Raw genomic sequence first — 16,573 nt, 5'->3', positions numbered from 1 at the left:
CACAGTCTCAAAGACGCTTTACAAAACAGGGAAGAAACAATCAACAAAAGAAACCAGGATACAAGCATAATTTATAACAAGTAAATTACGTTAGCTATTTAAAATTATGTCTAGCCAGTATTATCTGGGGTCACCAGTCACAGAAAAGAACCGCTACTTGGCCAAACTCAAATGCGATAATGTAACACTCCCAGACCCTTTCAACAAAATGTTGAGACAAGAATGTTTTTCTACAGACCTGTCTGATTTACCGGAGGTCAGTCAGGTACACATCTTTGAATACCTAGTCGAGAGGGAATTGGGATGGCAGGTATGCCATCCCGCCAAGTTACGCCTTGGCGGGGGCATGCCCCATACCTATACAGCACCGAGAGTTCGGCACTTTTCAGGGTTCCCCACAGAAATAACCACAACAGCCACAGACACTCAGCCCTTAAAAACATTAAATTCTGTACATTCTGACCCCATTTCAACAGACCGATTGGGATGGCAGGTATGCCATCCTGCCAAGTTACGCCTTGGCGGGGGCATGCCCCATACCTATACAGCACCGAGAGTTTGGCACTTTGCAGGGTTCCCCACAGAAATAACCACAACAGCCACAGACACTCAGCCCTTAAAAACATTAAATTCTGTACATTCTGACCCCATTTCAACAGACAGATTTCATAAACAACTTCACATGTCCACACAATAAAGCCCCAAACTAAGGGGATTTTGTGTTTTCTCCTTCTTCTCTTTCTTCTTCTTCTTCTTCTCATTCTTATTTTTCCTGCCGCCTATCCCACTAACAACATGTCTCCCCATTGGATATTTTACAGACACCAGCCAAATCCTCACCCTCACGACCCAATTAAAAACTCGCATACACACGCAAAATACCCATACCTTTTTATTCTGAAACATTTCCAGTTTGAACAGTTAATCTGCATGTGGCCTAGTGGGTAAGGTTACAGTCTTGGGAACATGGGGTCATAGGTTCAAGCCCAGCTAAGGACATGTTTCTTTAACCTGCTTTTACCCTCGCTAATAATTGTCTACTACTTCTCAATTATTGCTTTTGCACCATATCTACCAGCCGTTCACCGAACGTATACACTGCATTATGACGTACCGTCTGCACGTTCAGTTATTAACCGGCTACAATATTGCAAAGCCATATGGATTCAACGGGAGCTCTTCTGTGCTTACTGGCCTGTGTTCTTCTTTAAAACCACAGACAGGTTTGCTAATGATATTTCGCGCATTGCATAGCTATGTCATGGTGCTGCACTAACAAAGTCACAGACTGGTAAACCTCCGGTTTAAGGATTGAATCCCGCCTCGCCCTCAGGCAGATAATTTCCTCTTTTACACTAACGTTTTCTTACGCTTTTATATTTTCTTTACCAAAACTCACTCACGGCCACTCATATACATTTCATGACGGCAAATGTATTCCTTTTATTAAAAAGTTACACCAGTTCACCACTGTGTCATTTCTACTAATTATATTTCTTCACCTGGCTACCGTACAAAACCTTCTTATCAGCAAACGCCACGTTTCTACATTCATGTTACCTCGCCCTGTTCTCTATCTAGCCACATACAAACAATTACTATGTATGTACGTTCTGCAACTCCCCATTAAAACATTACATTTAAAACCATGAGTCACTCATAAGTATAACTACTAGTACTGAACATGAAAAAAGCACATTAGTGCAATAGATTTCACACGTTACTTAACCCTCCACTTCAACAGATGATACTTTACACCGACTATTATACCATTCCATAAGGAAACTAAGCTCGCTCATGGTCACTTTATTTACTCCGCACTATAGTCTGTGATCATCTCAACCTTCACCTACATACCCATTCTGCTAAAAACGTATTGTTTCAACTACGCAATTTCATCATTTCGTCCTAATTTCTCTCACGCTGTTGTTATTTTCTCATATGCAAAGCCTGCTGGGACATATGCGTCTGCTCCTATTCTCCACTATCAAGTTTTCCGGTTCTAGCTTAGCAAAACAGCAAACAGGATTCCCACCTGCAGATAAGCCTATCAAAATGCCTCATAAACCTTACAAACACTAAAAGTGCATCACCACGAAATAACAGACAACGGAGCAGGACAGCAGAGTACACAAGTTGCGACCTAGGCAGCTCTAATTCTACGGGCTTGCTGATTCTTTTCTCAATCAAGGCTCGTTGAGTACATACATACACTGGCCATATTTCACCTGCGTTTCTGTTGCGTTTATGCTTACGCCACCGCACCCTTTGTCACAGCCACTGTTTAACATATATAGCAAACCGAAACTGCTAAACAGTACACGCTCATCATACTGTACAAATTCACACAAGGATAGCCATAATCCACAACCGTTTCTTACAGGGTCACTTCGCATTTCTCGCTCTCGTAATAAAACGCTTTGCAAAAAGAAATGATATCTCATAAAAAACACGTTTTCAACGTACAAAAATGCCAAGTTACTCAAAAGTATTGATATCAAAATGACGCCAAGTTACGGTACTACAAACAATATAGGCTATCTTGCCTCACCGAAATTACATAAGATGTATTTCAAAGCAATGCTACCCAATATTTCCTCAATTCTTTCAACGTTTTTTTTATGAGATGTGTATATACAAGGTTCAAGGCATATCGCAGCTTGGATGCCTATAACTATTTTATACTATCCTAACCCACAAGAATGGAAATACCTGTGTCGTTTACGGGGAAATCGAGGCAGGTCAGGCGCTTTCCAAGCGCTACTCCGCCTGGATCGTTGCGACGAAATCCGGTGAAGTCCAGTGTGGGCATTGCACCTGCATGGCAGGGTAAGTATGGCTAGCTAGCTAGCTGAACAATACATCTAACGTTACATTTGACAATAGCATTTGGATAAGCTCTTTCAATGCTGGTATTTGTCTGGTTGATAATGGAATGTCTATCTGGATCTATGCAGCAATGGAGAGGTGTGTAGCCATGTGGGCACGATTTTGGTTACTGTGGAGCAGTGTGTCCAGGATGGACTCCAGAGTGGCCCATCCGTCACCTCAAAACCAAGTGTTTGGTCACGGGTGACTAAGAAGGTGAGCATTTTAACGATATGACACACTATCTCCCAGTCTTTTCTAATCTCATAGTGTGAAATTGGTGATACTTTGTTTTAGCAAAATGAATGTAGCTATGATAATACAAGTCCAACGCTACAGATGTCATAATAATTCCTTTTTTCCTCAATAATTATTTTTAGATATAGGCATAATGTATATTTCAAATATCCTTTCAGGCTGATCCACAACCAGTAGCTCAATGTGATTTCTTGAAACCTGGCAAGAGGATGCGGCTACAAGCTCCCCTCTGCCTTCCCCCGCTAAATCCAGATGGGTCACCAAAAAAGCTTCTTAAGGCCCTGAAGGTAAGTTATAGGTCACATATATCCAACAAATCCACCAGTTAGCCTAATTTAAAAGATTCAGTACTATATATATGGCAGTGTAGGTGAGTAAGGTCTTTTCACATTTTCTTTTAGGAAGTTGTGCCAGACTGTGCTCTCTTTAATGTCATGTGTGACAGCAGTGAGACAGACACAGCCCCTGAGTCAGGTAGCCAGGATTTCACCAGCATTCAGGGACAGCAGGATGCGCAGGGAGAGGAACCCGACGTGTTCAGCAGCTTACCTCAGCCCCACAGTGAGCATGGTAGCGCTCTGCGCTCTCCAAAGTGCACAACATTTTATGATGCCTTCATTAAACTGAGCCCTGATCAAGTGGTAGAACTAGAGAGAAACACCAGAAAACAGAGCATAGAACCACTCTGGCATGATGCGGGCAAGCTGCGCATAACAGCTAGCACAGCCAGCAAGGTGCCTCAGCGTGAGACAACTGACCCAGCTAAGTTTCTCGCTGAACACCTCTACCCAAGGTTCCAGGGGAGTGTGGCCACAAGGTATGGGAAGGAAAGTGAGGGACTTGCTAAGGAGCAGATTAAGGAGAGGGGCTGCATAGTGATGGATAAAGGGTTGGTGGTGTGTGCAGGAGACCCATGGCTGGCAGCGAATCCTGATGGTATCATTGATGAAAAGCTGCTAGAAGTAAAATGCCCCATCACCCTCAGTACTTGCACATCCCTTAATGATGCATTCACTGCTACAAACCAAGACATCAGAGTGGAGGACGGGCAGTACATTGTGAACCCAAAAGGCCCCAGAGGTTACTACAGGCAGGTACAGTTAGGGATGCACTGTCTCGGGCTGCAAACATCCACTCTTGTTATTTGGACCCCAGTACAGCACCTGGAGCTTGATGTGCCTTATGACAATGACTTTGTCACCACATATATGCAAAGGCTACGTAGCTTCTATTTCAAACACATGCTGCCAAAAGTTGTGGATGAATTTGTGGAGGGAAGACTGCAGTTGAGCAACAACTACATGAAAATGGTCTCAAAAGCAGCTCAGTAGTGCTGATCTAGAATCAGTCCAACATGGCAGGGCAGGAAGGGCAGGTCGTGTTTTTTCTTAAAACAGCATTGGTCGCTCTGCTGCTTTTTTGATATTTTTTGCTGCCTTTTTGAGCACCAAGCTTTTCCACTTTTTTGATTAAATACATAACTAAAATGTTAGATAGTCTGCAGTACTTTATTCATCAGTCAATAAATCAGTTCATCGATTGTTGTTGGTGTTCATTACTGAATCTATATATATATATATATATATATTTAATTCTTTATTTTTGGGACAGCAGTATATATTACAAAACTTACATCAAACTTACAAAAGCAGTTTTATTTCCTCTGCCGTCTACAGATTTTTTTTAACAATTACAAAAACAGAATAATAAAAAAATAAATAAATAGTAAGAAATATAAAATAAGCAACATTTAAGAACTTTGTACATTTTGGGAAAGGTAGTGTGCACATAAGAGCAATGAAAATTATATCAGGGGGAGACTATAAATATCATAATGCCTGTTTTTGGCATGTTAAAATATTTAAAATAATTTATCAAACCTACAGTTTTTGTTCAGTCCTGCTTTATTTTGGTACCAGTGGTTTCCCCAGATTCAATAGTGCTGCACAAACAATCAATATTTTGTCTATTGTGCAAAGACTGTTATCGCTTATCCGTTTGACCATACTGACTGGCAGGGTGTTCCGCAGAATTCTGAATGACTTCAGTTTTCCTATGGCCCTTTCTACATGGATTCTCACTCGTGACATTTTTCTAGATTGTGTCACCTCTAATCCTGTCAGTTGTTTTATTCCCTTTGTAGATGCTGGTACATGAAGACGGACACATTTGGTGGCAAAGTATTCAGGAAAATTGAAGCCCTGATCAGCCATTACATGGTCTCCTTGTTCAAGAAGGTCAATCAAGCCTGAATTTTTTGTTATGACTTTGTCGCTAGCACGACCACCCCAGACTCTTGATAAAAATGTAATAGCTAATGCCAACAAGGAACTTCACAGTATTATGTGGCTTGTAGTGGGAGTAGGTGATTGCTCGTGTATGCAAACTAGTTGGCCTCTCAATGAACACTTCAGTACAGTCTATTATATATCTAACATGTTTGAAACCTGTAGCCTTGAATATTTTCTTTTGATATCTTTTCTGGATGGCCACCGGACAAGGCATTGTAACTCTTTAGCCATCACCTCGAGCCATTCATGGAAGATGTTTGAGACAGTTCCACAACTCACTCTGAAGCGAAAAGCTAGGTCTTGATGAGTTAAGCCCAGACGAAGCATTACATTACATTACATTATAGGCATTTAGCAGACGCTCTTATCCAGAGCGACGTACAACAAGTGCATAGGTTTCATGATGTAGAGGCGCAAAAGAAACACTAAGCTTCATCAGGACCACAAGAAACTGCTCGGGAAGGGTAAGTATGGTTGATGATGCATTCCATGTTGTTGTCAGGTAAGTGAGGAGGGTGAAAAACACAGAGGCAGATGGTAGACCAGTGTAAAAATGAGTGCGCTTGTCATCACTTAAAATAAAATCGGACAGACTGGAAATCATTTGATCTTGTTGGCGTTTTTCTTGAGATTCCAATTTCTTCTCCAGTAAAGCCACTCTTCTCTTCAATTCAATGTTTTCATTTTGTAGCTGGTCAATGTCTGCCATTGACAGATCTGTACCCACAGCAGTGCATCCATCTTCAGTGTCAGCATGGGTGACCTCTATGGAAGGTGATTCGATGGACTCAACCACAGATGGTCTACTCTGTCTCCTCTGGTACCTCTCCAACTTCTGGGCACCATCAATGGTGTTTTTGTGTGCAAACATTGATGGAACATAATCTGGATGGCATGGGTCCACTGATGGCGCACCTAAAATAAAAAAATAAAACAAGTGACAGAAACAGTTAGTGTTGACAGTATTGTACCTTGCTGAGCATCATACATTCCTTGCATAATCCATAACTATTCTGGTTACATGCACATTCATGTATAAAAAATGCTAACACTTCTTGTGCATGCTGACAACAGGCCAAGGACCTGAATTATCGAATATTTTGCAAATCGGTCAACGGCAAGTATTTTATTTGAATTAATTTCAATCATTGTCCATTGAAATACATTGAGTTCTAACTCCTCACTCCTCCTAACCGGCCGGTAGGGGCCGCGAGTGATGAACAACTGCTTCCGTTTGGAATGAAAGACCAGCGATGTAAATGTCAATTTCAACCTTATAAAGCCAACAAAATAATCCGCCAACTAACAAGGTATGTTAATGTTTGAATCTGTGGCACTTATTTTGTTGGTATTTTCATGTTGAAATTGACATTTTAAATCGCTGGACTTTTGAAATTGTTCCCGTCCAGATTGTTCTGTCCGGATTTGAACGAAAGTACCAGACTATAATGTCAACGTTAGCTCTGTCTAACATATCGTGGCGGATATAAATTAAATTAGCTAACATGTCACCACCTTAAGCGCTACCTCCCTGAATAGACGTTTTTGGGATTTTAAGTGGCACATGGTTAAAAACTTGTAATATTGTATTTGTCTGGTTGCATTGATTGTGTAGCGTCTATTGTTGCATCGGCAAAGCTAACACGCCTGGCGGAGACCTGCATTCTACCTCATGCACTCTTGTAGTTTATACAATGTTACGACTGCTTGATGTGTTTACATTTTGGACAGATGTGGATAGTGGGTAAATCTACCGCAGCACTTCAGTTTCGACACAAGCAATATCGGAAGCGCTATCCTAAAATTTCTTCTTAGCGCGGATTGTTTAAAAAACCACCGGTTTTAAACACTCCGCACTATGATGGCATTATAAATAGATAAAGTGGGCGACTGACGAGCGTTTTTATGCATGGTAAGTTTTATCTAAATTAATTTACAGAATATAGCGTTTTTTCCCCCAAAGTTGTATTTCTCCATGTAATTGTACCGCCGTGTTAACACATTTCTACGGTTGCGGGTCAGGCACTCTTCAGGGTAAGACGAAATTTTAGGATAGCGCTTCCGATATTGCTTGTGTCGAAAGTGCTGCGATGGAAACGGCGATAGATTTCCACATCTGTCCAAAATGTAAAGTCAGGCAGTTTTCACGGTCGGGAAAAATTTTTATGACAACGTTTAGCTAGCTAGCTACAATCAATTTACTTAGCTCATTGATAACTATTGCAGGCTTGTTACTGGTCAGCTAGCTATTAGCTATCGCTTATCATGAGTTAGTTACCTGAAACGAAGTGAGTGCTACAGATCCTTGAATTCTTGCCTGGCTGCCAAGCCTCTCTTCGCACAGCGGTCATCCATGCTCGCCGTCTCCCATCTTCTTTAGGAAACCGAAACATTTTTATTTTCGAAATGGCGTTTGTTCCTGAGGTCAGGTTACACCCCACAGCACAACAACTTGAGCCCAACGTCAGTCTGCTCATCAGCTTATCTTTCACTCCATTTGTAGTCGGTGCCATATTAGCCAGTAAACGCAAACCCAATAATAAACAAACACAGACCGGAAGTTAACTTAGGGCCAAGCGCATAACCTTGGCAACGCGCGTGCGTCCGATGAAAGCGTCTATAGCAGTCTTAATATTTAATTCTTCTCTACTTTTACCGTCTTATGTCTATGGTAGTTACCAACCAGCAGAGAACGCTTGGCAACCACGCAGGCAAGACGCTAACTTACGTATCAAGGAACGTAAACGGAAACGTAACCCCGGAAGAGAATACGGGGGATAAAATTTGTTGTGACACAGCCAGACCCTTCTCAGAATTTCGGCGGGTTTGATTAAAATGGCGTCGTTGCTCAGAGCGGAAAGCCGCAACAAGAGTAACGGTAGCAGGTAGAAGTGGACCCCGGTGCTGTGTTAAACCCGACAGTACATCGTCATGTCTAGCCTGGATCAAAAATCGCCAAATGTCCTTTTGCAGAGTCTGTGTTGCAAAATCATCGGAAAAACTGAAGGTAACTACTTGACCGCAAAATACCTAGTCTAACCAGCTAACGGCTGGATATCGTCATTACAGTTTAGCATTAGCATTACACTTACTGTCGGTGATTTCTGAGATCAGAGGCCTTAGCTAACTTTAGATCGGCTGAGATCCGTCACTGAAAAAGACCAGTCCGAAAATACCATTTTGTGTGGTTTCTAGCTAGCTACTCGAATGAATGAAGTGTTTCAATAAGCTTACTGTTTGCTGAACAAGCGACAGTCTAAAGTGGCGGCGCGAGTTCTGTCTTTCCGTGGCTACGACTTGCAGTGATTTCAGCTGATTGCTAACGTCGGTAGAAACTAGACATGCATGTTATCGTATTCCGTTAGCAAAATTTACCATGCGCAACGGATGAGCTACACGACGTTAGATGGTAAATGTAAGACTGCAGTATTTTGACATATGCTAACTGTCAGCTTGTGGGGAGCCAACTAGCCAGTTTTACAATGGGATGGCAGGTCCCGCCAACTTACGGCTTGGTGGACCGGCATGCCCCGTACCTATACAGCCGCGAAGCATGACCACAGGCTCAGTCTCAGCCGTTAAAGATGCCAAACCAGCCCAACCCATGCCCATTTCGAGGGCGCCTTATTTAAAGCTTTATAACTCCAGGTGTGAGCATCACAGATACTTGGGAAATGGCTTAAATGAAGCAATTAGATTCGTTTATATTCATAATTTCAGGAAGAAATAAAATGCTTCAAATGCAGTCATCTTGGCTAAAAAGCAATGAGCTTGTTCTTTTTTAGTTTGCAATGGAATACTACGGGATACCATATATAAATCAGGTTAAACTATAGCCTATATGTTCTGGATCAAAAACCTCTTACCACAAGTATGTAAAATCTAAGGGTGGATATGCTGAACTACTAGAGATCCATGATGCAAAAAGTAAGCAGTGTACGCATCCAAAATGTCTAAATTATGCATTGCTGTAAATCACAACATAATCATGTATTGAACGTTCTGCCCGCAGTGTAATCACAATGGGCGTTCCACACGCAAACATAAAACACAATTGGCATCTGGGCTCACTTTAACAGGTCATTTAACACAAAAATGTAAAAAATCTGAGTAGACAAAGCTATTAAATCGTTTCAAAAGTGCACTGACCCTTCAGCAATGTTATTTGTTTTACTTTAGAAGTCAGAAATGATTATGCTGATTTGACTGTTTACAAGCATTTATGCCTGGACTTAATGCTTCACCAAAATCAGTGGGGTCATTATAAAAAGATCTAACACTGAAGACATAACACACTGAAATGCTTTAGATGTTAATTGGTTATTATTTATTCATGTTTGTATATTTAAATGTCCTAAAAATGTTATAGCTTCCAGTGCCCTGAGGGACTTGGAGTTCTGCAGCCATTTCAGAAGCGAAATGGCACCAAAAAAGAAAGCAGAGCTCACTATTTAAAATTACCCCAGAAATGGTTTTGTATTGTTGAAATGAAATGTTATTCAAATTGTAACCAACCCCTGTCTTGACATCATCCTGATTGTTTAATTCCGACTTGTCCAAGTTATACTCTATAAAAAAAGAGTAAAAAGAGGCCCTATAAAATTGCTAGACAGCTAAACCTCGATTGAACAACAATATTTGTATATGTATATATTTGACAATGTCTTGTCTACAGTATGGTATAAAGCATTTAAGTTTTACAAATGGGTGTTTTTTGTAATTACGGTGGAAAGGAGACTTGCCCCACCTTGATTCGAATCCCCAGCAGCTAGAATAGTAAAGCTTTAAACAGGTTACCCCTGAAATGGGCAAGGACTGAGCAGATCTGGCATCTGTGCGAAGAGGTTAAAGAATTATATTGCTGCAGCTTGATAACTAGGGGTCGACCGATTATCGGTCTGGCTGATAATCGGCTTCGATATTCGTCATTTTTCATATTATTGGTATTGGAATATTTTTATCGGCTGGCCGATAAAAAAACAAGCGCAAATCCGCAATAGCTGCGACCGCACATGCGCATGCATCCATGTGTGCATGCATCCACGCACACACCGTCACACAAACACGTGACCTCTTCTTCTTCTCTTGGTCAATCGGCCTGAAAGTTACTCAGCTCTACCTTCGGTCATGACCAATTTCCATGCCACATTTCAGGCTCTTGGAGCGAAAACTGTGGCGCTACAGGGTGGGACACTTTTGTGGACCGACCGACAGACAGCTATAGAGCTGCGGTCGCAGCTAAAAAGTCCCCTTTTGTGATGCATGCGCTCTGCTAACGCAACATGCGGTCCTCTGACGCAACCTTCACTCTCTGTAAGGCATCTTCACGCGCCGACTGGTGAGCTTAAAATTGGTGGGGCGCAAAACTTTCCTTTAAACTAATCATTGATCTCAAACTGTTTTAATTAATTTTCAGTGATTAACAAGCATGCAAACGATCTGACTAATCAATTGTAAAGTGACTCACAGCTTCTTCACATTGTGTTAAGGAGATTAAATGATAAATGCGATTTAGAAAAATCTGTTTTAATCACTAAGCAGTGGAGGAAACTTCCCCTGATTTTCCTTGAGTATCAATACAATGAATCCACAAAATAGGCTACTCAGTACTATCATATATAGTCAGCTCTCCCCAAATAGGGAGTTTTTGCGGGTAGCCTAGCCTAGGCCTTATAGCCTACATTTATTTTCATTTGCAGTATGAAATTGTGCACATTTTTAAACAATATTTGCGGATAGCCTACATGCACTTCTTTCTCTGCACTCGTATTCATGGCAGATATCTGCAATGCGTAGATTGTAAACAATCTTGAAGTGCAGGTTTTGTTTTTGCTGGTTATTCTGAAAGCTAACACGGTAGATAACAAACAGACTGGTGTATCTTGTTTGTTAAGTGTAAACTGCTTGGTGATTAAAATGGATTTTTAACGGATAAATTGAATTTATGATTTAATCCCCCTAACACGGTTTGAAGACGCTGTGTGTTAGGCTACTTGCCATTTGATTAGTCCGATCGTTGGGACGCTTGATAATAAAGGAAAATGAATGAAAACAGGTTGAGATCAATGATTAGTTTAATGGAAACTTTTGCGCCCCACCAATTTTCAGCTCACCAGTTGCCATGTTACCCTGCGTTATCCTGTCTGTCCGACATGAACTCGACAACAGGTTGTCAATTCAAACGGAACACGATTGCCACTGCAGCTCTGAATCCTCAAATGTTAATAAATAATTAAATGCTAAAAAGAGAAAACTAATGTGTGATATATTTAGTTATACATAGTGTGTTTCGACCCTATACATCTTTCCATTTCTTCTGCTAATGCTTCACAATGTATTTCGTTCCAATTCAAATTGGTGGTGTCTGCACCAGTCATCTGGACTGGTATGAGTTATGCATTTCATTGTGTAGTCTGTCGCACGTTCCTATTCAATGCAAGGACCAATATGGGGCAAAAAATTATGCAGGGAATATTGATCTGTTTATTTAACAGTAATCACGAAGATATGATCTACACGAGAAAGTAGGATGCAAACCAAGTAAACCTATACCATAACTATATGAACCAGAGAACCACCTAGAGAATACAGTCACAATCTAAAATGTTCAGCATAGAAAAAAATGACTTGAAGGGAAAGTAGGAAGGGAAGGGTTTAAATTTTATTCATTTTCCTGGAAGAAAAAAACATTTAAACATTGTTCTGAATAAAGTCTGTAAAATTGATTTTCAGTTCCTGTCTTGCCAAGTGAAGGAAAACAGAAAAATGTATAGGAGAAGAAATGTGTGACAAAAATAAATATAAAGACAAGAGAAAGGGAAAATGATGACACTAATGAATACATGCAATTTTATTTTTTCATTCAGTTCAGTCAAAGCCTGCTGGGAACTCTATGCACTTTAACCAATTAATGTTTTAGGAGTTAATTTATTAACAAATGTTTATTTATTTTTATTATTCAGTTTGTTCAAAGTTTACTGCCTACTGTCCATGCAGTTTGTAATTCATCATTCCATTTTTCATGTTTTGGAAGTTATTTTTATTTTTAAATTCCATTCAGATTGTTTCAAAATCTAGTGCATCGAACTTCATGCACTTTAAATTTATTTTTCAAATATTTCATGTTTTACAAAATATTCTATTAAACATATGTTCATTTAAAGGCAGCCTTGTGTTGGGGTTTGTGTTGCTGTAAATTTTGGCACAAAAATTTTAACATTTACTGCAACTGAGTATCGGCTCCAAATATTGGCTATCGGCCTCCTTGACTTGCTAATAATCAGTATCGGTATCGCCCTGAAAAACCATATCGGTCGACCCCTATTGATACATATACGGTGAAGCCACACTGTACATGGCACCGCCTGGCGGCGACACTGCCTCCATTCATTTTGAATGAGAGGTGGTGGCACACCCCCGTGTTGGGATTGCAGGCGGCGTGGGGCAAGACGGCAAGGGGGAAAGATCAACTTTGACCCCCAGGCCACGTCGCAGTAACCAATCAGATTTTATCTAATGATCCGTCAAGTAAATTGTTCCAATTTTTAAAAAATTTTAGTGTCACGTTCTATAACTCCACAACGGAGGACTCACTCGTAATTTCCCTATCTGGTTTCCCATCTTTATACAATCTCCTACTGAGACACCGATAGAGACGAAGAGGAATGCAGAGTGGAGAAAAGTCTCTGAAATTGTCCGTGGCTCCTCTAAGTGGATATAGCCATTACTATTAGTTATCATTGTCCAGTCTGAATAAAAGTCATTTTTGCAGTAACTTAGCTCTGAAATATGTTAGTCAGCTGCCTAGCTAAGATGTCTAATGTCTAGCTAGTAAGTAACAACCAACAATAACAACTAAAACATGTTCTTGCTAATGTTTTAGTTGCTAGTTGTTTGTGATTGTTTCTACCAGCCACCTAGCTAGCTAACCAGATATAACTTTGAAGGCATTAACTGGCTAATTAGCAAGACAGTGTGTTTGTTATTGGTTGTTACGGGGTCTATGCGTGGTCGGAGTTACATAATTATTTTCTTTTCTCGTGCCTTTCTCAAATGTTTGTTTGCATTATGCCTCTGATGCGTGACAAGTTTTATTGGCTGCGCTAGCTGTTGTATCAACCAGTGTATTCGCTGAAATATGACCTCCCGCTGTTTATAAGACTGGTGTTTATTTGAGACGGGTATTAGGCCTAACTGTAAGCTTTACTGTATGCAACTTTGGCATGCTTTTCTTACTTTATATTGCAGACGGAAAATTCTTCTTGCAGCTTCTCTGGATTTCCCGCATCTCTCCCACATACTAATTTTTTTACTCCTCACTGTCCATGTTTCATCCAATTTGATAATGCTGTGGGTGGGACATTGAACCACACTACAAAACTAACTTTCAGAGAGTGGGCACATGCATCACATAAATCGGAAAGTTTGTCAGTCAGTATGCGGATTCCAATATCTGGGAGGACAAATAAAGGACCTGATCATCGGCCGGATTGGTAAACGGTCAATCCCTAATTTGTTCACTTAGCTGACACTTGGCTCATCTAACGGATTTAAAAATTAGAAAGTAGTGTAGTGGTCAAGAATTTTCACGTGCCAAAAAAAATTCACCATGGTGTTTAAAATTATGTGTTTGCTACTGTGTTTGTGAGTGGTCACATGCTGTGCTACTTTGGTTGTCTTTGTGGTTGCATGACACTTGCTGTGGTATGTATGGTCACATGTAACCTGTGTATCTATACCTGCTTATACTGAGCAGAGTCATGGGGGGTGCTGGAGCCCATCCCAGCGTGCATTGGGCAAGAATACACTGGACATGCCGCCAATCTATCGCAGGGCACACACTCTTACCTATGGGCAATTTAGAGTCTCCAATTAGCCTACCTGCAAGTCTTTGGACCGTGGGAGGAAACCGGAATACCCGGAGGAAACCCACGTGGACACAGGGAGAACATGCAAACTCTACACAGAAAGACCCCAAGCCGAGATTCAAACCCACAACCTTCTTGCTATGAGGCGACAGTGCTACGCACTGCACCACTGTGCCGCTAGTGGGAAATGTGACATTTTTAATATTACATTACTGTTTTTTGTGGCCTGTTCATTTGTCGCATTAACAAAATACTCTGTTTCAGCTGAAGTGGCTCATCAGTTCCAGTATGCAGTGCGGGTGATTGGGAGCAATTATGCCCCCACCATTGAACGGGATGAGTTTCTGGTGTCTGAGAAGATCAAGAAAGAGCGTGAGTATGAGTAGGAGTGCTTTTTTTTCTTTTCTTTTTTAAAATTGATGTACGGCCTGTGTTTACTGTCTGGGATCTAAGTTTCTGAGAACTTTAGTCCTTATGTTTTCTAGGGCAAACCCCATCCCATGCCTTTTAGCTTTGATACATGCTGTCAGGTTCACACACATGCTCTTGTGTTCATAACAGCCATAGTACACACCTTTATATTGTTGGGTAATAGCCTGAATAAAAAACAATCTGTGTGTGAAGGGCAGCCATAATAAGTTAGAAGGAATTGGATCGTTTTGTTTTCAGTGGAGAGAACTTCATTTTAGAGGTCTGCACGGGCATGAAATTGAAGCCCGACCTGGCCCTTACCCAAGACTTTCAGATCCGACCCGATCAAGCCTGACTGGTCCAGCCAAATTTGTGAACTGAACTCGACCCAAAAATGAAATCACTCACAGTTTTACAATGCTTTGCCTAGCTGCTATGCGCTTGACTTAAGCACAGATTGTCACACTGCAATTGCCTACCAGGGTTTCCCCCAGAAAAGTTGTTAGGCCAGGTGGCAAGTATCGTTTGACGGGGGCTGGCGGCCAAGTGTCTTTTTAAAAATTTATAAATAAGTAATTTATTCAACACACATTTAAAAAAATCAACGACTATTACAGCATAGCAGAGTCTTACAAAGAATCTGACAACAATGTACAGTCTTAGAATGCTGTTTTTTCAACAACAACAAAAGAAATTAAATTAAAATAAATATCAAAGTTTTTGCTCGAAAAACTTGTATTCAAATTTCAAGTCCTGATTGGCTACTGAATCTTACAACAAGCCTTGGAATGCTGAGCACATTTAAACATTTAAAAAACTGTCTTGACATTATCCCTAAATGTCACAAAAGAAGTATCTGTGTTACTGACTGTTTGGCTAGCTAGCTAAGTTAGCTAAATGACCACGTTGTCATAAAATTTTATATCATCATCTTATATCTTTCCTCATCTGCTGCTGTCTGTAAACCGAGAGCTGGAAGACTTGGTCTTGCAAATAGAAATGTGTTAACACAGCGGCAAAATTAGGCTACGTCTAAAAATTCCATCCTCGGGATAAAACGCTACGGTTGAGGATCAGGCACTCTTCACGGTAAGAAGAAACTTCAGAATTTTTTCGATATTGCTTGTGTTGAAACTGCTGCGACGGAAACCGATAGATTTACTCTGGAGCCACATCTGTCCAAAATGTAAACAAGTCAGGCAGTTTTCACGGTCGGGAAAAATTTCATGACAAAGTTGTCGTGCACATCAATGTCATCATGTAATGTTACAATGTATTGAATGTTACATTCATGCTACTAGTTTAACGTTACCTACACACTGCTTAAGTTCATATAAAAAGAATGTACTTACCGATGAGATGAAGTGATAACGCATTTTTATAACAAGGTTAGTTAGCCTACTAAATAAGAAATGGTGGCTTGCTAGGTAACGTTAGCTTGTGATAGTTGGAAGCGTCAAGTGTTGAACGTCACTCTATGCACAATGAGGGTAAAGAACACTGATCTCAGACCTGCTGTTTTCCCATAGTGCGTTCATGTTTTAATCAACAGATATCGCTGGTGAGCGTTCCAACCGAGCTGCCCCACTGTAACTGTAGTTTAAAAAACATCTTAAAAATACATTTAAAAAAATAAACGAAAAAAAGTTCCCCGATGCTTAGCCCCGGCGGGGGGGGGGGGGGTGAACTTAGGCCCGGCGGACCGCTGGGCTTGCAATACATTGGCGGAAACCCTGCCTACTTTTTATTTCGATATGGGATTGTAAACGTTAGCTACACCGCTTACCAAGGCACGGCAGCCCATCAGCAGAGCAGTGTCAAGGCTCCAGAGTGCGACCATTTTGGTCACACATGCAACCAAAAATTTGTCAAGTGCGA

General features: G+C 40.8%; 2 protein-coding genes across 4 annotated transcripts in view; one reads left to right on the top strand and one right to left on the bottom strand.

Annotated features, from left to right (window-relative positions):
• Positions 1 to 4,615: 4,615 nt before the first annotated feature.
• LOC118223968 (peroxynitrite isomerase THAP4-like) lies at positions 4,616 to 8,108 on the bottom strand. Its single transcript, XM_035411094.1, has 2 exons — positions 7,696 to 8,108; positions 4,616 to 6,332 (listed from the first exon to the last, which is right to left on the bottom strand). The coding sequence occupies exons 1-2, from the start codon at positions 7,928 to 7,930 to the stop codon at positions 5,782 to 5,784; spliced, it is 786 nt and encodes a 261-aa protein (XP_035266985.1). The 5' UTR covers positions 7,931 to 8,108; the 3' UTR covers positions 4,616 to 5,781.
• Positions 8,109 to 8,209: 101 nt separating this feature from the next.
• Positions 8,210 to 16,573, top strand: part of tubgcp3 (tubulin, gamma complex associated protein 3) — a 191,645-nt gene continuing 183,281 nt past the window's right edge. For all 3 annotated transcript variants that reach the window (XR_004764538.1, XM_035411093.1, XM_035411092.1), the window contains exons 1-2: positions 8,210 to 8,424; positions 14,549 to 14,656. Coding sequence is in view for 2 of the 3 variants with exons in the window: in XM_035411093.1 (XP_035266984.1) it covers positions 8,349 to 8,424; positions 14,549 to 14,656 (184 nt within the window). In the remaining variant the exon portion in view is untranslated. The remainder of the gene's footprint in view (positions 8,425 to 14,548; positions 14,657 to 16,573) is intronic.

The sequence above is a fragment of the Anguilla anguilla genome, chromosome 3 (genome assembly GCF_013347855.1).
Source record: "Anguilla anguilla isolate fAngAng1 chromosome 3, fAngAng1.pri, whole genome shotgun sequence".
Taxonomy (NCBI): Eukaryota; Metazoa; Chordata; class Actinopteri; order Anguilliformes; family Anguillidae; genus Anguilla; species Anguilla anguilla.
Note: the sequence above shows the minus strand (reverse complement) of the source record. Positions and strands in the feature narration are given on the sequence as shown.

What these genes read in the sequence shown, in the direction of transcription:
- LOC118223968 (XM_035411094.1), bottom strand. Translation starts at nt 7,930, where the DNA reads ATGGCACCGACTACAAATGGAGTGAAAGATAAGCTGATGAGCAGACTG. An exon ending in TAGCACTCACTTCGTTTCAG is followed by an intron (nt 6,333 to 7,695) that starts GTAACTAACTCA and finishes TTTTTATTTTAG; the next exon opens with GTGCGCCATCAGTGGACCCA.